Here is a 25,741-nt window from a genome sequence, read left to right on the forward strand (position 1 = left end):
AGCACCCACGTACGTGCTCATGTATCAGTTTATAAGTCTGTCTCGAGGGGGCTAAGGGGCTAAGAAAGAGGTACTTATATGTAGGTACACAGAGCACACTGACGACGGTATCGTATCAATCAGTATGTTTTCGCAAAAAAAAAAAAAAAGCTCGTGTTATGATACGATGGAAGCTTTTAAATGCTTACCATTAAGAAAAGCGAGTTTTATCGTTTTTGTTCGCAAACCTTTCATGTGTGGCAATAAAAGGCATCAATTTTTCTTATTTTTAGCTTTCGGTACCGCGACTCGACCTCTCGTAACAACTAGACCTGGAGGGGGGCGGGATGGGTGGTGTTAATTGATTCCCGGACCATACCAGGATTTGATTTATATGTATCATAATTTGTTTAACGCGTTCGCCTTTAAAAACACATCTCACAAGTTGCCCAACAAACGACCGAGCTCTTGAGAATTTATTCCCCCGACGTTTAACGCCTCAGCTTTTATATAATATTTCCAGTCGAAAAATTCCATGAATATTTATCACCGTGTGCTGATATATTAGTTATACCAAGTTGACGTTTTTTCCCGGACATCGAGTTCGTTGAACTTGGCGAAGTCCAATTCTTTATTTATTTTTTTATTCTTCGGCCATCCCTCGCATGTTTTACCTACTTTCAAAATTTGACCACTCGGTCTTCTCGCAATCGCTCATGAAAGATTCACTGATCTAGTCCACAGCCGCCTATTTCACTTCCTACTTTCCAGTTTAACTATAAAGTTCCTTTAAATTTATTTGTTATTGGAAACCAATACGCGATGTTTTTTTTTCTTTTTCAATCGGACGTTCTCCAGTGACACGATTGCTTCGAATTTTAGCCAAACTTTCCTCCGCGTACGTTTCTCGAGATTTATATTGTACAGTATAAGAGGGTGTAACGCGTGAGGCCGATGTTTCTCCGGCTAACTATTGCTGTAGAATTTTCACCTACACTCGTATTCTGGCATTTGGTCCGTCGGTGATGGAAAAATATAAATGAAGCCACGTGCGTGCGTTGGAAACTTTTCTCACTCTTTTTCGCTCAGTATTGCGTTAATAATTGAATCGAATGTGTCAGTAGTAATGTGTAGGTCTACAAACTGTCTGTGATGCGAAATCTCACGAGGATTTCACGTAGGTAGGTAGGTATACGAAGTATTCGATTTTAAAATTAAACGTGTTGGCGAAATTCTAGCTGTCCCTTTGTGTTTCAAATTATTTGCTATTGAGTGCATTTCCTTGTAGAGAAAATTCAAAAAATATTTCAATAGATAACGTAAACAAAAAATCGATATTTTAATCGCCTCAAAAGAATATGGACTTGAGGAACCCGACTCTGGGTACTTTGCTAGGGCAACCCAAAATATGCTCTCATTCAAGGTAAAATATTCAATATATATTCGATTTTTTGAGGTGAAATATTCGACAAAAATATTCGATTACCCCTAAAATATTTGAAAATATTCGAAATCAAATTTGGTATCGTTTCACTCGCCTTTACAAGCACATTACAAAAATGGCTACATCGTTGGGTTTTGTTTCCTAAATCACATGCACTATTCGCAATTTCGCAAAATGGAACAAAATTGTTGAATTAAAATTCTATTTTGATCGTCAAAAAAAGAAAAAAAATTGAAGCTTAATTTAAAATTCAATCTTCATTATCATTTCATCAATCATCAATATCATCATCATTAGAAAGGGCCATTTTTTTCATCTTCAACATTCTGTGAAAATGATGTTTCAGCTGTGTTGTGATTCTCAAAATGCAAAAACTTCCAAAATATTCAGAAATATTCGATAAATTGCGAAATATGTGGTAATTTTAGACAAAAATATTCAAATAGCAATCAAATATGTGAAAATATTCATTTTAAGGCAAAATATTCGAAAATATTCGAAATGAAGTAGGTCTTAAATGAAAGACAATTTTCTGAAACGTGAAATGATTTTGTTACATTTGTAATCGGAGTGCAACAAAAAAACATTCAAAAAAATATATTGGGTTGCCCTATTCATTATACATACAAAACAAAGTACCCATCAGATTCATAGCAAAGGTGTACAAACAATTCATTTTAATTGGGTGCGATTTATTGTTACTTTAAAAAAGGGGTTCGCACGATAAACAATTTATTCACATTAAAAAAGAGGATTGCATGAAAGAAAATGGAAAATGAAGTCATCTACTATAAAAATAAAGTTGACTACTACGTATTCTATAAAAAAACTACTTCCTGAGAATTTTGATGAAAAAACATTTCAATTTTTGGTCAATTCGCCAAAAATTGACCTCTCCGATAGTTTTGATAAAAAAAGCGAATTTTTTCGCAAATTTAGCAAAAGCAGGATTTTTTTGAGTAATCTTTGCAAGAACTGGACTGTTTGTCAATTTTGGCAAAATTAGCCCCTTTTGACAATTTCACTAGAAAGGACAAGTTTTGATAATTTTGATAAAAATGAAATTTTTTTAACACGTCTTGACTATTTTTCAAAAATTGAAGCTTTGTGACCCCCCCCCCAAACATGACACTTTTTGACTACTTTTCCAAAAAATTGACCATTCTGACTTGGGCAAAATGGCAAAAAAAACCTGAACCTTTATAAGCAAATTTCGCAAGAAAACAGGACTTTTGTTCGACAATTTTGGAACAAAAAGAGGACTTCTTAAACGCGAAAATCAATTCTTTCTTGATGTTTTGGGTGGTGAGGAGGTGTAAAAAATTATAGACCTACAACTTGAGAATTAGTGTGCACACGAAAATTTTTGCAATTGCCGGCAAAATAAAGCGAGACTGACAATTTCAACAAAAGAAAGGTCTTTTCAGCCATTTCTGGCAAAAAAGCGAGGCTATTGAATAATTCTTGAAAAAATAAGACATTTTGAAATTTTTTGAAAAAAACGACAATTTTTAACAATTTTGTTAAAGCAAAATGTTGACAATTTGAATGACAAACAGGGTTTTGGAAACTATAGGCAAAAAATAATACTTTTTGGAAATTTCTGGCAAAAAATCGAGGCTTTTGGATCCAAAAAGAAGTGAAAAACTTTAGAAATACACCGCAAAAAAAATGTCAAAAAGCGCAAAAATTCAACAATTTGAACAGAAATTAGTAATTTTTGGAGATCATTATTGTTCAAATGACTATCGTACAAACCTCTTTTTTTATCGTTCCAGTGGCGTAGCCAGGATCGTCTCATGGAGGGAGCAAAATTAGATTTTTAAGCACGAAAAATCAAAATTCAGGGGTAATTTTTTGAAAACTTTTTGTAATGTGTGATGACGATTATATAAAAATAAAGGTAAAATTACTGCTCAAGCAAAGCAAGTGCAAACATTTTTTGAAAAAAAATATCGAAAAATTAATTCAGGCAGATAAACTTATATGATTGCGAAGGTTTCAAAAAAAGGTTTCATTTTCTCAAAAAATTGACCAAAAGTCCCGCTTTTGGGTCAAAAAAAAGAGCTAAAAAAGTCTCGCTTTTTGACCGAAGAAACGAAAAAATGTCTCCTATCTTCATCGAAGATTGTGAAAGTTGTTTTTTTTGCGAATAGTTGCTAAAAAGTTATGTTTGTTGCTAAAATTGTCTGTCTAGCTTTTTTCCCAACATTGTCACAAATTTTCGTGTTTTTTTTTCAAAAAATAACATAAATCCTTACTTTTTTCCAAAAATTGACCAAATGTCTTGCTTTCAGCCAAAAAGTCTAAATAATTCTACCTTCTCCAAAAAAATTATTTTTTGCCTAAAATTGCCAAAAATTACAAATTAGTGTCGTTTTTTTGCCTAAAAAATGACAAAATGAGTCACATTAAGTGTGCTATAAAATGTAAATTTCTTTTCCAATAATATCCAAAAATTGCCAATTTTTGTTGAAATTGTTAAATTTTTGCTTTTTGAAACTTTTTTGCTTTTTCAAAAAATTCCAAAATGTCTTATTTCTTTAAAAATTGTCAAAAAACGTCGCTTTTTAGCCAGAAATAGCTAAAAAGGTCTTTCTTCTATTAAAAATGACATTCTCGCTTTATTTTGCCATACATTGCAAAAATTTTCGTTTTTTAAAAAAAAATCAATGTACCTTAGATCTGTGATGTTCTGTGTTTTTTTGAATGATTTTTTTTTCCTTTATCAAAATGTTTTGCTCACGTTTTTATACTTTTTGGGTTACTTTTTGATAATTTTTTCGTTAGGTACCTACTTTTTAAAAAAAAACTTGTTTTGAAAATAATTGAGTACGAGCCCTGTTAGTACAACAAAAGCTTGCGAGAAGATATAATTGTATATCGAATGAGGAAATACATAACATTATTTTACAATCACTGAATAATCGTTCCTTCTCATTTAAAGGATACTTGCGTTTTCTAAATACGCACTTACGCCTGAAACAGTCAAATTATGGCACAGATTTATTATGGCTATCGTTTTAACTGGTCGATTGCGTATTTAAAACCATTTTAAATCCGCAGAATCACTCTCTATGGATGTCTTTGTTTTACAAAATAATTAATAATTCCAGCTCTAAAATATTTTGTTCGAGTTTTTGGTGGTCGAGAACATTAGACTGCAAACCCGCTGCTACATTTCGATCTGACTGACAAATAGGGCAACCCAGATATTTATCAATCAGTTATTTTGTTTTACATGTTTCAAAAAGAGTACCTACAGTACAGCTGAAGTATGAAAACTATCAACGATTTCAAGGACGAGACTATGATTTTTAATGAGTTCTCTCCTCATCTCATACACACTTTGAATATGCCCCAGTAAACAATGAAGCCAGGCGAAAAAGAATCTAAAAATATCGAATAAAAATTTATTTGGTAAAAAAAAATTCGATTGTCAGAATTCTCGAAACACGAAGCTAATACTCGTACCTAGTACCTACCTACCTATTGGTGATTCGCATTCGCAGTATGTACAATGTTGTTGTAAGAAGTGAATCTGAATACAAAATATGTTTCAGTTATTGGGATCTTTTTTTATACATACCTTACCTACATATAAACCCAATTATTAGTAAATCGTTTTGACTACACACTCAAACAAATATGTATTTGTAGTTTTATGTTATAGACAATGATACGTACAACTGGTAAAATTATGATTTGAAATTCTCTCGTCTTCTTTTTCTTATTTATTCGAGTATGGTAAAAAACAGTAGGTAAAAAAAGGATTCTCGAGCGTAGGTTTCATTTACGATACACAAAACGACGACTGTGGAATGTTCTTTTTCTCATCATGATTCAATAACAGTTTGTTATTCCCACCCTGCCACCCTTACTCCGTTCACGTTTTTCGAGTTTTGGAGAATTTTAAATCAAATTTTACGTTTTCTTCGAGTAGCCCTAATCAATAAAATTGCCAACTACGTACCTACCTATATCTTTAAAACGAAACAAAATAAATAGGATGGAATAATTAATGAAATTATCTTCGCCTAATTGACGCACCTATCTGTGAAAATTTTCCAATTACTGATACCCACGCCTGGAGAGAACGCCAGAAAGCAACAAAGTTTTTTTTTTGAAATTTTTTGCACATAAATTGAATTAATAATGGACCGATTATATACTACGTGAATTTTTCAAGACAGAAAGAAACTATGTAACGAGATTCGAAAAATTAAACTAAAATCAACTTTTACAACGAAAACTTTTATTTTTGTTTGAAAAGTATAATTTCATAACGGTTTTATTTGTCTATCTAGCAACTTGGTCGCTCGCGCGCAAAACCTCGTGAATTTACTCGCAAAAAAGTTACACCCTTCGTTAGCGTGCGAACGTCTGTTCACTGCACTGGTACTATAAAATAGGGGTAAAATTTCTCATAATTTGTAGATTGTTATATGTATATCTACGGGGTTTTTACCAGTCGCACTCGTACATTAAGTTCAAAACAACTATTAAATTTCAATTGGGGTGGTCAAGTTGTTTCGTTGAGTAAAACGATGCGTTGCTGGGGTAAAACCGGTGTACTAGATGAACATTTTCAATGAAATTCGAAACTATCTGTCCTTCGAGAAACGTGGGGTATTGTCGTCATTGTTTTAATAAATTAACCAACGTTTAAGGTAAATGCGCTACTTAGATCGAATTTTTCCACCATTATTTTAAAACATCTATATAGGCACATTACTTTAACAAATAGCAATTGATTTGTTTACAATCGAATCGAATCATTTACGAACGACTGATGATTAAATGTGAATCGAATCATTCACAACCGATTGGCGATTGAACGAATTTATTGATTTCTAGGTGAATCATTCGCGAACGAATTTATTGAAGCTGACGTAAATTATTCGCGAACGAATTGATTCGTTTAAGTGACTCGTTCGCGAACGAATCGATTCATTTACTTCATTTTTGGTGAATCATTCACTAACGAATTTATTAATTTTTGGTGAATCATTCTCGAAGGAATTGAATTTTCTAGTGACTCGTTCGCGAACGAATCGATTCGTATAAGTGACTCGTTCGCGAACGAATCGATTCATTCACTCAATTTTTGCTTTTTTGGTGAATCATTCACGAACGAATATAATAATTTCTGGTGAATCATTCGCAAACAAATTTAATTTTTTAGTGAATCACTCGCGAACGAATCGAATAATAGTTGGTGAATCATTCGCGAACGAATCGATTCGTATAAGTGACTCGTTCGCGAACGAATCGATTCGTATAAGTGACTCGTTCGCGAACGAATCGATTCGTATGAGTGACTCGTTCGCGAACGAATCGATTCATTTACTTCACTTTTGGTGAATCATTCGCCAACGAATTTATCAATTTTTGGTGAATCATTCTCGAAGGAATTGAATTTTTTAGTGAATCATTCGCGAACGAGTTGATTCGTATAAGTGACTCGTTCGCGAACGAATCGATTCGTATAAGTGACTCGTTCTCGAACGAATTGATTCGTATAAGTGACTCGTTCGCGAACAAAGCGATTCATTCACTCAATTTTTGCTTTTTTGGTGAATCATTCACGAACGAATTTAATAATTTCTGGTGAATCATTCGCAAACAAATTGAATTTTTTAGTGAATCACTCGCGAACGAATCGAATAATAGTTGGTGAATCATTCGCGAACGAATTGATTCGTATAAGTGACTCGTTCGCGAACGAATCGATTCGTATAAGTGACTCGTTCGCGAACGAATCGATTCGTATGAGTGACTCGTTCGCGAACGAATCGATTCATTTACTTCACTTTTGGTGAATCATTCGCCAACGAATTTATCAATTTTTGGTGAATCATTCTCGAAGGAATTGAATTTTTTAGTGAATCATTCGCGAACGAGTTGATTCGTATAAGTGACTCGTTCGCGAACGAATCGATTCGTATAAGTGACTCGTTCTCGAACGAATTGATTCGTATAAGTGACTCGTTCGCGAACAAAGCGATTCATTCACTCAATTTTTGCTTTTTTGGTGAATCATTCACGAACGAATTTAATAATTTCTGGTGAATCATTCGCAAACAAATTGAATTTTTTAGTGAATCACTCGCGAACGAATCGAATAATAGTTGGTGAATCATTCGCGAACGAATTGATTCGTATAAGTGACTCGTTCGCGAACAAATCGATTCGTATAAGTGATAGGTAAAGAATGAACCAAAACTAAGGAGTCCAGTAATTGGAAAAGAAAAAATTCTCTCCTTATTTTTAATGCTTTTTATTGCAAAGATCTTTTCAAAAAGTACAACTTTTCATCATCAGGCAAGAGCACTACTTTTTGAAAAGATCTTTGCAATAAAAAGCATTAAAAATAAGGAGAGAGTTTTTTCTTTTCCAATCGTATAAGTGACTCGTTCGCGAACGAATCGATTCATTTACTCAATTTTAGGTGAATTATTCACAAATCACGAACGAATTTAATAATTTTTAGTGAATCATTCGCGAACGAATTAATTCGTATAAGTGACTCGTTCGCGAACGAATCGATTCATTTACTTCATTTTTGGTGAATCATTCGCTAACGAATTCATTAATTTTTGTTGAATCATTCTCGAAGGAATTGAATTTTTTAGTGAATCATTCGCGAACGAATTGATTCGTATAAGTGACTCGTTCGCGAACGAATCGATTCATTTACTCAATTTTAGGTGAATTATTCACAAATTACGAACGAATTTAATAATTTTTAGTGAATCATTCGCGAACGAATTAATTCGTATAAGTGACTCGTTTGCGAACGAATCGATTCATTTACTTCATTTTTGGTGAATCATTCGCTAACGAATTCATTAATTTTTGGTGAATCATTCGCGAACGAATTAAATAATAAGGTGCACCGGGGGAAGTCAGAACGTTTTTTCACAATTTCAACTTTGATCAGCTGTTACTCTCATACTAATGAACCAATATGGCTGAAATTTGGTATGTAGGTTCTCATAAGGGTTCTTAACCTATGGTAAAAATTTCAGCGCGATTGTCACAGTAGCTTTCGCACAATCGAATAAAATGTAAATTGTTCTGACTTACCCCACTTTGGGGTAAGTCAGAAAATCTACAAAATTAATTGGTGATACTAGGATTCGACCATGATCGATGGGCAATATGTCGAATAATATGTTTTCGAGGTCGTAGAATCCGAATCTGGAGTTATTTTTTTCGTAGGAGTGGGGGGTAAGGCATGGGGAGAGGGAAAATTTCGAAATTTTCCTACATTATCATGTAATATGTTGAATAATATGTTTTCAAGGTCGTAGAATCTGAATCTGGAGTTATTTTTTTGTAGGAGTGGTGGTGAGGCGTGTGGAGAGGGAAAATTTTGAATTTTTCCTACATTATTGAGTAATATGTCGAATAAATAATATGTTTTCGAGGTTGTGGAATCCGAATCTGGAGTTATTTTTTTTGTAGGTGGGGGGGGGGGGGTGAGGCGTGGGGAGAGGGAATATTTCGAATTTTTTCTACATTATTGTGTAATAAGGTGCACCCGGGGAAGTCAGAATGATTTTTCGCTATTTCAACTTTGATCAGCAGTTACTCTCGTACTGGTGAACCAATATTACCACTCCAAAATACACATCTGACATCATTCTGCAGAAAAGAACATATGATATTGCCTGATTGCATAGCAATTTTTTTTTTCAAAACATGTTCTGAATTCTGATTTTATATAAAAAACTGTCAACTTTGAACATCAGTGGTATAAGAAAACATTGACATAAATAAAAACCAAATTTGGAATTTTTTACTTTCCTCATTCTACCAAAAAACCAACTCCAGATTCAAACTCTACAACCTCGAAAACATCAATCGATGTATTACACCATAATATAAGTAAAATTTGAAATCCCCCATTCATACGAACCTACGACTCACCTTCCACCTTCATCACAAAAAATGACTCCGGATTCGAATTCTACGACCTCGAAAACATATTATTCGACATATTACACAACAATGTGTGAAAAATTTGAAATTTTCTCCTCCCCACGCCTCACCCCCCACTCCTACAAAAAAAATAACTGCAGATTCGGATTCTACGACCTCGAGAACATATCAATCGACATATTACACAATAATGTAAGAAAAATTTGGAATTGCCCCCTCCCCACGCCTCACCCCCCACTCCTACAAAAAAAATAACTTCAGATTCGGATTCTACGACCTCGAAAACATATCATTCTACGTATTACACATCGATCAAGTCGAATCCTAATTATCAATGTTCACTTTTCTGACTTACCCCATAGCACTAATTTATGGGGTAAGTCAGAAAAAGCGATATAAATAATGAATAATTGAAAATTTTAAAAAATTGAATACTTGGAGTTTTACATTATTGTTTTAGGAATACTTTCACTTATAATATCACTTTTACTGGTCATTTCTTCTGAGGTAAAAAGCAGTTTGAAAAACACTGGTTTCAATTTGAAATCAAATTCAAAACAGCAACTAAAAAGGAGCCAATCAAAAGCCTGTAAAATGAAACTGGGTCGCGAAATTTTTTATGCTGTGATGAAGTAGGGGTAGTACCCTCAAGTTACCCCTGAGTAGCGCTTCAGCAGATATAAGCCTCTAAGAGCTAGAGCAGTTTTTCTGACTTACCCCGAATTCGGACTTCCCCCAGTGCACCTTAGTTGGTGAATCATTCGCTAACGAATTGATTCGTATAAGTGACTCATTTGCGAAGGAATCGATTCGTATAAGTGACTCGTTCGCGAACGAATCGATTCATTTACTCAATTTCAGGTGAATCATTCACGAACGAATTGAATAATTTTCGGAGATTCGTTCGCGAACGAATTGATTCATAAATTGAAGAATTATTGATCAATTCGTTCGCGAATGGTTCTTTCAAAAAATTAATCAATTCGTTCACGAATGATTCCCTTAAATGAATTAATACGCTCACGAACAATTCACTGAGAATCGAGTCAATTTATACGTAAACAATTCGTTTGAAAACAGATCCACTTGTTGATGAACGATTCGTCAGGAATCTCCGTCAATTTCAAACCTAACCCATTTCACCAGTTATGTAAGGTCGTAAAAATACACAGAATAATTCGTAATCCGACGACGAAGACGAGAATAAAAACAGAATTTTCCATTCAAACATACAGTAGGCCTACTACGTCGCAACACGGTGATGAAAATGGAAAGAAAATCCTTCCCCATCGATACATGTATGAAAGCGCGATTGTGTTTACAAACAGACTTCGCGCCCTCGGCAAAAATAAATTTCACCGTGGGTCGTTAATTACTCTGATAAATTCGCGCCTGTCGTTTTAAAATAGTGATCTTTTTGCGCGAAACGTAAACATACGCCAACTGCTTCTTATTGTAGTATATCTCGAAACCGAAGCATAATACGTAAAGCTTGATATTGCTACATTATGGCTGGAGTCTGTGTGTATTCTAGACATCTGAGGTCGAAATTGTATACATAAGAGCACAGAGGGTGCACGTGTCGATGTCGGTCTGAAGGAAAGTATTCCTCATGATACGATGCCATCGGCGGCGGTATACTGTATTTATAGGCAATAGGCATAAGGGAAACCGGAAACGATGACCACGTACACGGTGTTTTTTTCAGTCTTCGAAACGAAAAACGTCTCGGTATTTTCGTGCATCACTCTCGAGTCTCGCACGGAGTGATTTTTCACCATTTTGAATGGCTGCAAAGGGAACTTTATCCCACGGTTTCAGGTTTGAGCTTAAGCAAAAGTAAATGTAAACATTGGAGTCGAGCTTTTCAGAATTAACAGAAAGTATCGCGAACGTGTTGGAAATTTTTTTCTTCGTCGAGGTTTAATTTTTCGTTTTCGTTACGCTTCGGGTGTTCTCAAGTTTCCATTTTATTCGAAAGGGGAGGGGGCGAAGGGTTATTGCTCGAGTTGGGTAGTCGTGACACAAGTACCATTACACATCTCGTGGCGGGTAAACTTTGGGTAAATAGAGCGGAATTCTATGTAAAGATTTTCGTCTCTCGCTAACTATCCTCTGTTGTCTTCGAAATTGTATATATGGTAATTCCTTTTTAATGAGAAAAATATCGCATTCAAAGCGTTCTGTTGGATATGGACGAAATTATAGCACTCGAAAAAACGAGGGGATACATGGAATAAAAGATATGTACCTACATTCTTTCATCATGTAATGGATTTCATCAATTTTCTTATCATCATCGATTTATTTTTTAGAGTGAAATTTTCCGTTATGAATTTTTCATTGTGATACGTTTAACTAATTTATTTTTATTGGAAAATTTTCAAAATTGTGTGGGTTATGCTTGTTTTTAAACGGATCGAATCCGTTCGCTAAGTGCTACGCAAAAGATTAGGTTTTGAAGGGGATTTTTTTCTTTTTACAAGCAGGATTGGGCAAAGTAAAATGTGATTCATAAAATTTGGTAATTTCTCAATTTTTACATTAGAATCCTCAAATTCCAAAATAAAATCTCATTAAATTTTAGAAATTTACACTTATCTGCTTTCATATAATATGTTTATTCCATTCAAATGAGTAATTTTTCTGAATTCAGAAACATAAAATTTTTGTGTTTTGTCAAAAAGTTCAGTTTTTTAACAATTTTTTTTAAATTTCGAAATTGAGAACTTCACGATATCTGGATGACTCAATTTCATTTCAATTTTGTTTTGGTGTGAAAATTTTTCCTTGTAAACTGTCGAAGTTGTCAAAAAAAAAAAAAAAAAAAAAAAAGGAATCAGATGTTGTGTTTTGTGAGTTCTAAAAATACGTACGAGTATTAGGTATCGCTTTTTCGCAAAAAATCCCAAAAAATCTTCATTTTTTCCAAAAATTGCTCAAAAGCCCCGCTGTTGTACCCAAACGTGCTGAAAAATTTCGCTTTTTGACATCTTTCAATTTTAGTACTCATCGTGAAAAGTTGGACCATCACTTTGAAAATTCAGTTTTGGGATTTACATGATCTCATGATCAGGCATCTTACCCAAATTTTTCTAAAAAAAAGTGACTTTGGTGACTTTCATCAGTGAAAAAAGTGACCAAAAAAGTGACCAATTTTTTTTAAATTCCAGCGTTCAGGAGAGCAAAAAATCGAAAAACAAAAGCAAAAAAACGTTCAATATCGCACCTAAAAACTATTACTTTATTTTTCAGTCTGGCCCCACCGGAAAATCCGTTTTTTTTAATGTGAGAACGAGTACTTAGCTCATTTTTTTATTTTTAAAATTTTAGAATTTTAATGATGTTTTTTTGAAGGAAGTTGATTTTGAAAATGAAAAAAGACAGGCCTAATCGAGGGCGAAAGCTCTTGAAAATTTGTATTTTGAGACGTATAAAAACGATGTTTTTTGTGAGAAATTTGTTTTTTGGCTTTAGTACTTGATTTTAAAAAAAATAAATTTTCATTTTTATTTTGAAAAAGAAAAGAAAATAAGCCCGAGCGAAGCGAGGGCAAAAGCTTTCGAAAATATGATGTTTCGAAAAGTAAAAATTTGTGTTTTTAATATTCTGAAATTGTTTAATAAAGAAAATTCGCATAAAACCCTTCGAAAATGAGTAAAAAAAAGATAATTTCGATTAAAAACGTTTTTTTTTGTTTAAAAAACGAAAAAAAAATTCAAAAAAGTGACTTTTTGGAAGAAAAGTGACCAATAGTGACTTTTTGATGAAAAAAGTAACCAAAAGTGACTTTTCGTGAAAAAAGTGACCAAGTCACTATAAAAGTGACCCAGTAAGATGCCTGCATGATTGAATTTGAATCTTCCTCTACCGACCATTTTTTTTTGTTCAAAAATTAGAAAATGTATTTACGACAAGTACCTACAATCAGTTTAAGTAGCATGTTGAATGTTTTTGAGTTGAAAATATGTACTACATAGTAGACTATAATCAAGAGTCAAGACACGTAAAAATGTTCATTTGTTGTTCTTTTCTTTTTTTTGAAAACCAAAAAAGGTGTTCCCAAAATGAAGGTACCGAGAGACCAGACAGACAGAAAGACAACCATGAGAGGCTAAACAGATAGGTCAGTGACCTCAAAAGACCGAACAGACAGGTCAATGACCTTGAGAGGTCAGTCAGGCGACCCTGCGAAGCCATATTAACGAGTCAATGCCCTTTAGAGGTCAGCCACACGAGTCAATGACCTTAAAAAGCTAGACAGGAAGACAGACGACCTTGCGAAGCCAGACAGATGAGTCAATGACCTTAAGAAACCAGACAGGCGGGTTAATGATCTTAAAAAGAATTGCCAGACAGACGACCAAGAGGGGATAGACTCAATGACCTTAAGAGGCCTGACAGATGGGCTAATATTCTTAAGAAGCCAGTCATACAGATCAGTGACCTTGAAAGGTTAGACATGCCGACAGACGACCTTGGAAAGCCATACAGACGGGTCAATGACCTTAAAAGACTTAAGAGGAAGACATACGACCTCGAGAGTCAAAACACACGAGTCAATTACCTCAAAAAGCTGGACTGGAAGACAGACCACCTTGAGATGTCAAGCAAATAGGTCAATGACCCTAAAAGGACTGACGACCGACGAACTTGGGATGCCAGACTGACAAGCAGAAAAGGAACCTCTAGTAGACAGACAGGCAACCATGAGATGCTAGCCAGGAAGGTCAATGACCTTTAGAGGCCAGCCAGACGGGTTAATGACTTTGAGAAACCACACTGATGGGTCAATGACTTCAAGAGGCCTGACAGACAAACAGATAAGACAGGCAGATGATCTTGGGAAGCCAAACAGACAAGTCAATAGGCTGAAAACCGGGCCCCGATTATTAGATCAGACCAAACCTGATCATATCAAATTTTAGAAGATAAGTCGCATTCATATAAACACATCAGGGCGGAGCCGGGCATGGCTGCGGAAGATTTCAGCATAAAACTCAGGCTTGATCCGGATCAGGCTGAAGATCTGGTCCGGATGATCATGTCTGATCAAACATTAAGTCAACTAGACCAAAAAACATACCAATGATTTAAAATTTTCTTTAGAGAGGAGAATTTACACTCATTTTTGTACTATTTTAAAAAATTTTGAAGTCACAAAAACTCTATAAATTTTTTGTCTGAGTAGCTGAAATATTCTTAGGTAACTTTCCTCGTTAAATCAGCCCTTCTCTTGACCCTTTTCATCGAAATGGATGTAGGATGCATAAATTCACTTTTGAACTCATCACTTGTGAGGTGACATCCATAACCATCTAAAACAGTTGAGAGGATATCTAATAAGCATCAACCAAAGTTATACATTCTATGTACAGTTCATTTGTAACCCTCCAGAGTAATTTAAAATTTCTGGAAATATTTCAAAACTCGGTGGAGGGTCCAGAATGGTCCTCAACTACTACTTGTTGATGTAGTTGTTGGTGTGTGGGAATGAAATTGAAGGAATTATTCGCATAGGTTCAATTTGCTCAAAAAAATTATCTCTAATAAAAAAGTTCAAAAATCATCCATAAAACAGCATTTTGAGTTTTTTTTTCAATTTTCAAAAAATTTGCCAGAGGTTCAAAAATAAATTTTAGAATCTGAAATTGTAATGACAGATTGTGCAACATTTTCTACCATGTAAGTGGGAGTTTGTTCTGCCTTTAGTCAATGTACTAAATATGTAGTTCTGTAACTACAACCTCTACAGTTTTAGTTCTCTTTAACCAACGAGTTGAGAGAGAAACGAACAAGAAACTGGTCATCATACAACTCCCTATGCATTGCATAGGTATCTGTGTTCTGGAGAGTAGATAGGCTAGTACCTATTCTACTATTTACATAAGACATGATCGAAAGATCTGTTTGAGTAAATCTATTCCAGTATTCCATAAATATGAACTAATTCCAGTGTTCCAGCTTTAAGATGTGTTCCTGTGATTGTGTGATCTATTTTGTAATACAACAGTTCCAGTTGAAGGGCTAATCTAATTGTGAAAGTCGCCTTAGTCATTTTTTTGTTCACACAACTTTAAACATTTTTTTTTCATATTTCATAAATTTTAAAGGGAAAAATGAGTATTGTAATGCATTCTTGGATAGTTGAAGATGTTTTTTTAATACTTGACCATAAATTTTTTACATTACCATTGAAGTAGGACAACAACGTTTTCATTGATTTGTACAAAAATTGCTTCTGACTAAGGCGACTTTCACAATTAGCCCTTCAGTTACATAGTGATTTCATCATGATGTACTTTAGGCCCATCAGTAAAATAATATGCATTACATTGTATGGTGTCCTTATTGCAAAGTCTCATTATGATGAGTATCGCTGATGGACCTTCCCTCATCCGTTTGTCGATCCCTCCTGAGGGGATGTGTATTTCTACACTCCTTTACAACACACTGTGTCATCCCTCTCTTATTATACAAAATAATTCTTACGTAATTAGTAGGTTATTTTTAATAGGCTTGTGATATTTTTTTATATTACTCAAGTGTCAACTCTGTGTCCAAAAAATAAGCTTAGATATTGAGGCAGTAAATTGCCAGTTACCTAGGAAGCTCTTGAAGCTAGGTAGAGGTACAGCTCACTACCTTGAAGTAAAGTAGGTATGTGAGCAAATGTAATCATCGAAGCACTCGGTGCAAAATATGTCTTTACAAAATGTTGGTTATGGGGTGTTTTAGAACATGCTCTTTCGATCTACTCTTACGTAGCTTGGTTTCGTTCAAATCGGAGTGTGTGAATTCGAAAGGTCGCCTTGTCAGCATCATCTCTATCGAGGGATTTGAAACCGACATCACTTTAATAGTACAGGGTACCCAGAATGAATAATATAATCGATAGGGAATACATAAATAACTAACGGTCAAATATGCTTTAATCCTTGACCACGAGATTAAAATACTATCAAGATACGACCTCCTAAGAGAATAGTAATATTCAGCTGGTAATTTATTACACGCAACGTACTCGTAGCTTAGGTATATTACTACGTGTTCATCAGGGTTTTCCTTGCGATCGAACAAGTATACATCTTATAATTAACGTGTAAGAGAAAAAGACGTTCGGAGAAAATGACAAAAATTTCGTATCTTCTCTAACAATAATTAAAAAATTAAAATACACATCTTAATACGTCAGTTTAAAAATCATCGATAAGCACCATCAGTAGATCAGTAAGTAAATCTTTTTTGCTTTTGTTTTTTTTTCAATTTAGAAAACGTAACCGATACCGTAGAACGCAACACGAGTCTTTCAAGAAAATTGGATACATCGAGAAATATCACGATAGCGTTCCTAGGGGCATACAGCGACCTTAAAGTAAGTTAAATGATTATTAAATTTTCCACTCGTTCATTTTATGTACCTACTCGTATCATACCACGGATGAGATTAAGGGTACACGTTAACCTGATGAGTGGTGAGTGGTTAAGACATCATCGCAGAAGAAAACGAGGAAGCAAAAACTATCTAGTTGAATTACATCTTCAGGGGGCTAGGGGGTCCAGAGTCTCACATAAAACCGACGCGAAGAACTAATTATACAATATGGCGCAAATGAACACCTCAGCACTGAGTTTCAAAACGACAACACTCGAGTCTGATTTCAAGTACTTTATAATTAATCGCGTATATAACGAGTAAACCACGCTTTTAATCACATCCCAGATTTACCATCTCGTAGTTTTTTTCCCTCATCCTTGTCAAGATACCCGATGCTGGTTATAATATGGATTAAATTAGCCTCGCATTCGTGTAAGTATCATAGAAGAGGTCGTGGCAACTGGAAAGCAGAAACTCGGTCGTAAATACAATTTACTTTCTTTACTACGTTATGTAATCCTATTTTTTTCGTTCTCGTTGTACGCGGGTTTTTTCTTATATTTTCTTAGAGCAAATTTACATATAAACGACCAAACACGTGGATATCACGAGCAGCACAAACTTCGATTAAATTCTATAATCGTAAATATGTATTCCATTGTATTCGGTGGGGGTAAAAAATTCATCACCGTGAATTTTTTTTACCTTTTCCCTTCGGTAAATTATTCATCATCGTAAAATAACTCACCCCTTACATGGCGTTTAAGCCTTCCTACCCCACCCTCGATCAAAATACCAACTCGACGAAACAAAAAAATTCTCTCGAGTGCTCTCCAAGGTGTAATTTGAATCGCGAGATTATTCTAAACGTAGGTAGAATTTCTAATCCCCTCTCGTAAATTTTGCTAATTTTTTTATACTCGTAAACTCGCCAATCTGGAAACTTACAATACTTTTTTTAGTACTTCATCATCATCGCTCGTGGCACTGTTTCTGTTTAAAATTTAAAAAACAATTTTTCTTAATTCAATTCTATTGCTGAATAAGAGCGAATATAGGTATCTGCCTTTCACGTACATTGATACGTTCTTCTTTTTTTCTGAGCTAGGTATACTTCTTTTGACGTATTCAACACGTTTATTCAAAAAAGTACCTACGAATGGAAAAATACGCAAACTTATATTAGAGGCGAAAATAACATCACTAGTTCTTTTTTTTACAACACCTACCTAAATTTTTCAGATACAATAACAGAAAGAAAGAGCTTTTCAATTTAATTATTTTTCAAATGATAAATAAAAATTGTAGACGTTTCAAGAGCAAATCTGAATTTTTTAAATCATGTAAATATTTGTAACTTCAATAAGATGACCGTGAAAATAAAAATATGTTTCCTTCATTATCTACAACGGATAATTTATTAGGTGTTGTGTTTTTCGTTTTCTTTGCATATTGGAAGTGGAGAACATGAAAATTTTCAAGAGACTGTTTGCGATGGGACAGCTGAAATTTTTCATAGTGCAAGAACTCATGTAAAATTTTCTCAAAAATAAAAATTTTGAATTCTTTTCCCCTTTTTAAACACCACCTTTTTCATGCTCGTCGAAATCGACTTTCTCAAGTCTTTTCAATTTTTCAAAAATCCTTGATAATGATTTTTTGAAACGCGAAAAGATAAATCCCCCGCAATTAGTTCAATTAGGTATTACGAGGGGAAAAAAAGAAAAGACTTAGAAGCATTTTCCAAATTATTATACCTCGAATTCCAATTTATTTTGATAGTTTCCTCGACCTTGAAATACGAAGTCGAACATCGCGAGATTATTTTTTCACCTCGAGATAGGTATTATATATTTTTTCTTCCTCTGATCTGTCTTTTAACGATATAACTTGCCCCAAATATATTATTTAGTTTATTTTCTCCTTCTCTGATTCAATATTTTTACCGAGTTTACTGCAATAAGCCAAATTTGAGATTGATAGGTTTCGTAAATATTGCTCCACGAGTGATTCATTTTTCTAATATCAAGCTATAGAAACCAAAACATCTATTCCATAAAAAAAATAACGAGAGCCAACTGAGTATTGTAACACTTTTCAAAATGACGATAAAATACGACGTAGATACCTAAATATTAAATCACGTCAAATATACTTTTTTTAATTTCTAACATTCCTTTTAAACTATCGACGAAATTATATTACAGTAATATCGAATGAAAATTATCCACCTACACAACTCCTCAGCTGTTCTTTCTTTCCGAAAGTCATTTCCCAAACGTAATGGCGAATTTATTGTAAACGTTTGGCACTTGTAAAAACATCCTCGTGACGAGAAAATTAAAAAAAATTACCGTCATCGAACGAGTCATTTAACCGAATTTGAATACACCTGACGAATAAATCTTCTTAATAGGTTTAATTTATTAGACGTAATCTCGATTAATTTATCAAAAACGCCTGCCTTTTTCGCGATACAATTCGCTCGCTTGCAAAGGCCCGACCAAAACTGGCTCGTAGCCCAACGAAAGAGCATAGTCAGACGATGTGATATTTTACTCGTGTGGGTAATGAATGATTCACTTGAGAGAGTGACGAGATGAACATAGGATTTTTTTGAAAAATTTATTCCAAATCTATCCTACTTTTGATGAGGTTTCTAAGAAACAGGGCAACATGCAACAGCACGATAAAAACAATAGGCACTCTTCACAGGAAATTTTTCCAAGTAATTCATTTGAGGTAGGGAGAGAACTCAAAATTTACTGATTCAAGTCAGCATTTTTTCAATTGAAAATTCTTATAATTTTCAGAATAATCAAAAAAAATGAAAAAAAAAAATCAAAATTTAAAAAAAGGGAAGAATAATGGTACGTACTTGAATGGAAAATTCAACTTGGCGGGAAAACAGCAAAGGTACCTAGACCTACCTATAACATACTTGGGATTTTAGCAAAAAACAGCAATTTTTTGCAATAATTATGCCCTAAATTGAAGAGTTTTTGGAAATCTTTGGCCAGAAAGAATGACTGTAAGGTAATTTTGGTTAAACAAAAATAGGTGTGTTTGGAAATTTCACCACAAAAAAACAGGATAAAAGAAGAGTGGTCAAGATCCATGAGATGGTACCTACCTAATGGATTTTTTTTGAAAAAATCACCACTTTTTCACTACATTTTTCCAACAAAATTTCCAAAAAGCTCTCCGCTCGACCCCCCCCCCTCCCACACACAAAATGAACAAAGTCAAATTTTTGACAAGAAAATTTTCAAAGAAAAAATTAAAATAGGAAGAAAATTGGTTTTTTAATTTCAATCAAAATTATTTAAAAAAAAAAAACAAGTTGCCAATTTCATTGAAAATAAACTTTTTCTCTTCCAATGATTTGAAGGTTTTTGTTGCACAGTTGAATTTTTTCACTACCTTTTAAACTAAATTCACTACTTTTTCACTACTTTCATAACCTGTTAGATACCCTGCATAAGCAAAAAACAGGACAGTAGGCAGAGTAGGCTAGAGGGATGAAGTGATATTCTATTCTCGTAAGACTTAAATTCTAAAACTGTTTAGTCGAAGTTGACCCAGAAAATTTTCAAACCTTCCGATTTCAACGCATTCATAATATCTAACAACTTCGAAAAAATTTAGCTGAAAATTGGCAAAAAATGATCACTTTTGGCACCACTGAAGAGGGCAATAGCTACGAGCCAGGTGGAGAAAAATTTTCTAAGCTAGTTTTTAGACCATTCCTTCATATTTCTAAACTACTTCTTCCAGTTTTCCAGTCTTTCATCAGCCTTGGAAGAACCGATTGAATTGAGGTTAACTTTTCGTTTTCATTAAACGTTTTTTCAATATAGAAGTTCAATTTTCAATTTCGGATTCACTGTTTCAACCGTGATAAAAATAATGATCAACTGTAAAAATAAAATTAAAAAACAAAGTTATCCATTTCATCGATTTGAGATTTGATTTTCAGTTTTGAGTTTTGATTTTTCAACATTTTTTTCTTCGTTCAATTGAAACAATTTTTGATAGTTTTTTCACGATTTTATGTCATTTCATTGAATGGTTTTTACCTCATTTTCAACAAGTTTTCAATATTTTTTCGTGCACTTTCAGCAAAATTTATTCTAATCTCACTACTATTTGCTAATTTTTAGAGATTTCAAACAAACCTAGATTTCAATGATTTAATAAAAGTTTTTACATGATTTCAACAATTTTCCACGTATTATTGGCAAATTTCAATGATTTAATTTAATTTTTTCCAATTTCTAGTGATTGTAACAATCTTTTCTTGGTATTTTTATCTCAATTCAAGACGTATTTAGGACTTTTTCATGCACTTTTGGAAAATTTCATTATACTTTTAGATAATTTGTGGTGATTTTAATCAACTTTTGAGCGTATTTTACGTTTTCATATCACGTTTTTACTTTTCAACACTTTTTTTATGCCGTTTTGACAACTTTTATTGAATTTTTATTACTGTTTGTTTAATTTTATAAAATTTTAATATGTAAGTACTTGTTCGAGAGTTTTTATACCACTTAAAATCGACTTTTCAACACTTTTGCATGCACTTTTGGAGAATTTTACTCAATTTTCATAATTTTTCATCATTTTATAGTTTATTTATCTATTTATTTAATTTATAGTGTTATTAATCTTTTTTATTGTGTTTAGGAAAAATTACGATGATGTTTTATTGTTTCAGACAAATTTTACTATTTATCAAATTTCATCTCTTTTTGGTGATTTTCAATTTTATTGTAATGCTTTATTCATGTTTTCAAAAAAATTTTCTGTTTATGGTAATTTTTCAAATTTATTTTAATACTTTTTTAGTACCTACGTATTTTTACACAATTCTAACACGTTTTTAATACTTCTTCGTGCATTTTTGGATAAATTTCTTGAATTTTATCATTTCTGGCGATTTAGTTTATTTTATTTCAAAGAAATTTCAGCAATACTTTATTTCATATTGTATTGCAATTCTTGCTCACTTTTGTTACTTTTTATTGAAATTTTATCACTTTTTGGTAATGTTTTTTCGGTTTGGGCTCAAGTTTTTGGTTTTTCATGCCTGATTTTTATCACTTCTTTGTTGAAGTCATTCCAAATTAATTTTTTGCCAGACTTCGTTAAGTTTCAAAAAAACATCAAAAATCACCTCATCTTACATTCATCATCATCACCACACACAATATCGCACCTCGGGAGTAATAAGATGACATCTCAAAAAAGTCAAATTTTACAGGAGAGTGATTTTCTTTTTTTTTAAAACTTGATTCATTATTTTTATCAACTTATAATTAATTGTGAGGAATGAATAGCACCTCATTTTCAAGATCTGGTATCCTATATACCTTCATTTAACATAAGAACACTTTGAAAAATAAAATCTTAAAGAGGAAATATTTCAATGTTTGGAAAACATTGTGAGTTGGAACCTTTCATTAAAGTTGATGTGGAGGCGAAAGGAAGCGTCCAAAAAAAATTCAATCGACATAATGTCGTTAGTTTTTTTCTAGAGTGCTTAGTTTTTGAGTTTTTCTCAAAAAACTAAAATTTCATTATATTTGCAAATTCATTTTTCTGAAAAGTGATCAATTTAAAAAATTTTTTCCATTTGGTACAAACCAATAAAAAATGCACTTCTTGTGACTATTTCTAACTGACAAACATTCAAAACAATCAAAACTGTTTGTTAACACTTTGTATGTACGAAATTTGCTCAAAAAAGGTGGAAGTTTTTTGAGATGTCACCTTATAACTCGAAACAACTTGCAATGTTGTTGGGATTTTGAGTTAGGCCATTTGGGTTTTTTACACGATCTAAATAATGTACCCAACTCAAAGTGTTATTTTTGGTTGAGGGGGGTCATACAAGCCCCAAAAATGCAAAAACATCAAAATCAATTTTTTTTGAGATGTCACCTTATTACTCCCGAGGTGCGATATGAACATAATTTTAGGACAGTCTTCTGAATCCGTTATCCCTGAACTGTGATCACCTCGAAGACCCATTTTCTCGAATAAAAAATACCGAACATTTTATTCCTGGCTACCAAACTCTTAAATCCGATTTCCAGAATCAATACCTACTTCCCAAAAAACCACGCCTCCAAATAAATTTACCCCAAAACCTCAATTTTATTTTTCAAACTTAGTTACAAAACAAAACTTTCAGAACGTTTTGACCAAAAAAAAACGTGTTTTCCTGCAATTTTAATGAAAATGTAAACGTTGGGATTTTTTTTTTAATCTTGATGAAGAGATGAAGAAACAAACGAGTTTTCTTGGGCAATTGTGGAAAAAAAAAGTAGGTAACATTCTTTAATAATTTTGATAAAAAAGTATCTAAATACCTTTTTTATTTTGAAATTCTGACCGAAAAACTGATTTTTTGAAAGAAAAAAACAACATTTTCTGGAAATGTAGGCCACAAAAAAGTTTTTTCTGGTAATTTTGGCAAAGAACATGCATTTTTTGGCAATTTTGATAAACAAAAACCAGTCATTTTGATAATTATTCTGACAACAGATTTTTCTCAGTAATTTTGATAAGAAAGGGCAATTTTGGCAAAAACAAGACATCCTGAGAAGTTTTACCAAAAAAAAACGGTCTTTTCTGCAATTTTGGCAAAAAATTTAAGCTTTTGATCATTTTTGAGCCTTTGGAATGTTGGTTTTGAGAAAAGTGAATTCGCGGAAATTGGTCATTCAAAAAAACTGGTAATTTGGAAAAACGTATTCAGGAGATTCAAAATTCCTTAATTTACTTGATTTTATAGAAACAGGTCAGTGGTCAGAATATTTTTCTATCTGTATTAAAAAATAGATTGTTTGAACTTGAGAAATTCCTACCAACACGAGTTCACAGTAACTCTTGTAATTTTTCAATTTTTTTTCTAGCCTAATTTACAGTTTCTCTAATTTTAAAGGAGAAGTCATTAGGTAATCACATAAAAAAACCTTGTTTATTCATACGCCAGAAACCGTAAATTTTGACATTTGCCTCTCGAATGTCCAGAATAAGTACCTCTCATCGCGTCTCAATTGACAAACTATATTCATATTATTTCGATACAGACACACTGACACAGACTATCGAATAAGATGATAAACCACTCAAAATGGTCCCATATAAAACCACAAGTACCCCCACTCCAACCACCTCATCTCCTATACACAAATACATCCACTCGAAAAAAAAGATTCAAAACACGAGTTCCCTTACTCCAACATCATCATTTCACATCGCGAAATTGTTACCTATTTTATGTAATATAAAAATTGTCACGTAAAAAAACCCAGCATTGTTTACACGACAGTCGACTATCGAAGCGTTACATCATATGGAGGAGGGAAAAAAATCAACAAAAACACACCGCCAGGTACACCTAGGTCTACAAATACGATCCGTTTTAATTTCGCGAATTCCGGCCCCGACTTTCTGCAACAAAGAGGTATAAGTACACAGAAGACCCTCGCAAAAACGAGTCGAACCGGCGAATATTTTATAATTAAATTGCAACATCACACTCGTGAAATGAGAAGTTTCTTTTGAATTTGGAGAATTTCACCATCTATAGCGTTAATTTCGCTATTTCAAAATCTCGTAATTCGGTTTCACAATTTCTTCAAAAGACGCCCCGATGAATCACGCACGTGTTCGCGAGAAAGAGAAGGAGAATTTCAAATCACGCTACCGTAACAAACAAGCTCAAAAGTAAAAAAAAATGTCTAAATTTAAAAATCTTTCATCTCGTTATCTCTTACATCGCTGCTCGTCGGATACGAAGGAAAAAAACCACCAGCAACAATTCGTTCGAAATTATACGCCAGATGAAGATGCTTTTTACACTACGTAGATCCCTCCAGCGAAGCAGATTTTATATTTCGCCAATTCGGAACCTGCAGGTCGTGCATTAAAAGCACCTCGTAAAATTTTCATTACTCAATTTATACGACGAGTACAACCTGTAGGAAGTGTATTTGCGTTATATTTGGGTGCGAGAACGTATAAAAAGGGCGTAGATGAGGGCGAGAAGGAGAGAAGCACAAATAAAAGATAATGATGGATGGTGGTAAACTTTCGGCTATACTGAATGGAGTACTTTTCGAGTTCACAGAACCTATATTATATATACTTCTCGCAATTTAATTCGATGAAATTTTTAGTTTCAAAAAATAATACCCGGAGTGGTTTTTCCAAAACAATAGCTTATCGATCATCATTATAAAATCGTCTATAATTTTAATATTTTATTATGTAAAGCTGGCCATTTTAGGTTGTACATTTAGCGATCGCAACTTTCAACTCGGCTCGAGAGAAGCTGACTTGAAATCGAATTTACCTACGTACTGCGTGCTTACTTGGAAATAACGTGTAAACATTTTTAAAAGCGGTTTTCCTCTCGAAGGACGTCGAACTTGGGGTGAATTTTAGTCGTAAAAAATAAAATACATATATAAAAAAACTTCAATAAGTAATCGAATCGAATTTATAATACGGTACATCGATATACTACAAAGAGACTCCACAAAAGCACACCATATTCCAAAGAGCATTTCGTTTATAATCTTAAAACGACCGAACACATCTGTACTTGGGTTTTTCAAAGTTCGTCGATGACGATGAAAGGAAAGAATAGAAACGAAAAAAGAAAACCGTTTCAAATTTTAATCGTTACTGTAAATTTTACAAGCTCGAAAGAAAAATCAATAATAATTGTAAAAATCATTTACAGGTAGGTAACTTGGGGCGAAGAGGGGGTGGGGGAGGGAGATGGGTAAAACATCTAAAAATATACGTCGCTGTTACACCCACATGACCTCGCATTCGAGCCCCATCAAAGAAAATAACCCGAAGCGGAAAAAAATTTCCACAAAAAACTTTCCACCAAGAAACATACGAAAGAAGCTTTTAAATTTGCGATAATTTGAAATTGTTGTATTCCCCGAGCGAAACTGTAGTATCAT

The 25,741-nt window shown here is 33.5% G+C and overlaps 1 protein-coding gene and 1 long non-coding RNA gene across 2 annotated transcripts in view; one reads left to right on the forward strand and one right to left on the reverse strand.

Moving 5' to 3' along the window:
• The window catches only part of LOC135846197 (uncharacterized), a 68,821-nt gene that overhangs the window by 18,312 nt on the left and 24,768 nt on the right, over nucleotides 1-25,741 (reverse strand). The window lies entirely within an intron of this gene.
• Gyc32E (Guanylyl cyclase at 32E) overlaps nucleotides 1-25,741 on the forward strand; it is a 64,946-nt gene that overhangs the window by 8,676 nt on the left and 30,529 nt on the right. The window contains exon 2 of the mRNA XM_065365130.1: nucleotides 16,642-16,745. Within this exon, the coding sequence (XP_065221202.1) occupies nucleotides 16,642-16,745 (104 nt within the window). The remainder of the gene's footprint in view (nucleotides 1-16,641; nucleotides 16,746-25,741) is intronic.

Source organism: Planococcus citri, chromosome 5 (genome assembly GCF_950023065.1).
Source record: "Planococcus citri chromosome 5, ihPlaCitr1.1, whole genome shotgun sequence".
Lineage (NCBI taxonomy): Eukaryota > Metazoa > Arthropoda > Insecta > Hemiptera > Pseudococcidae > Planococcus > Planococcus citri.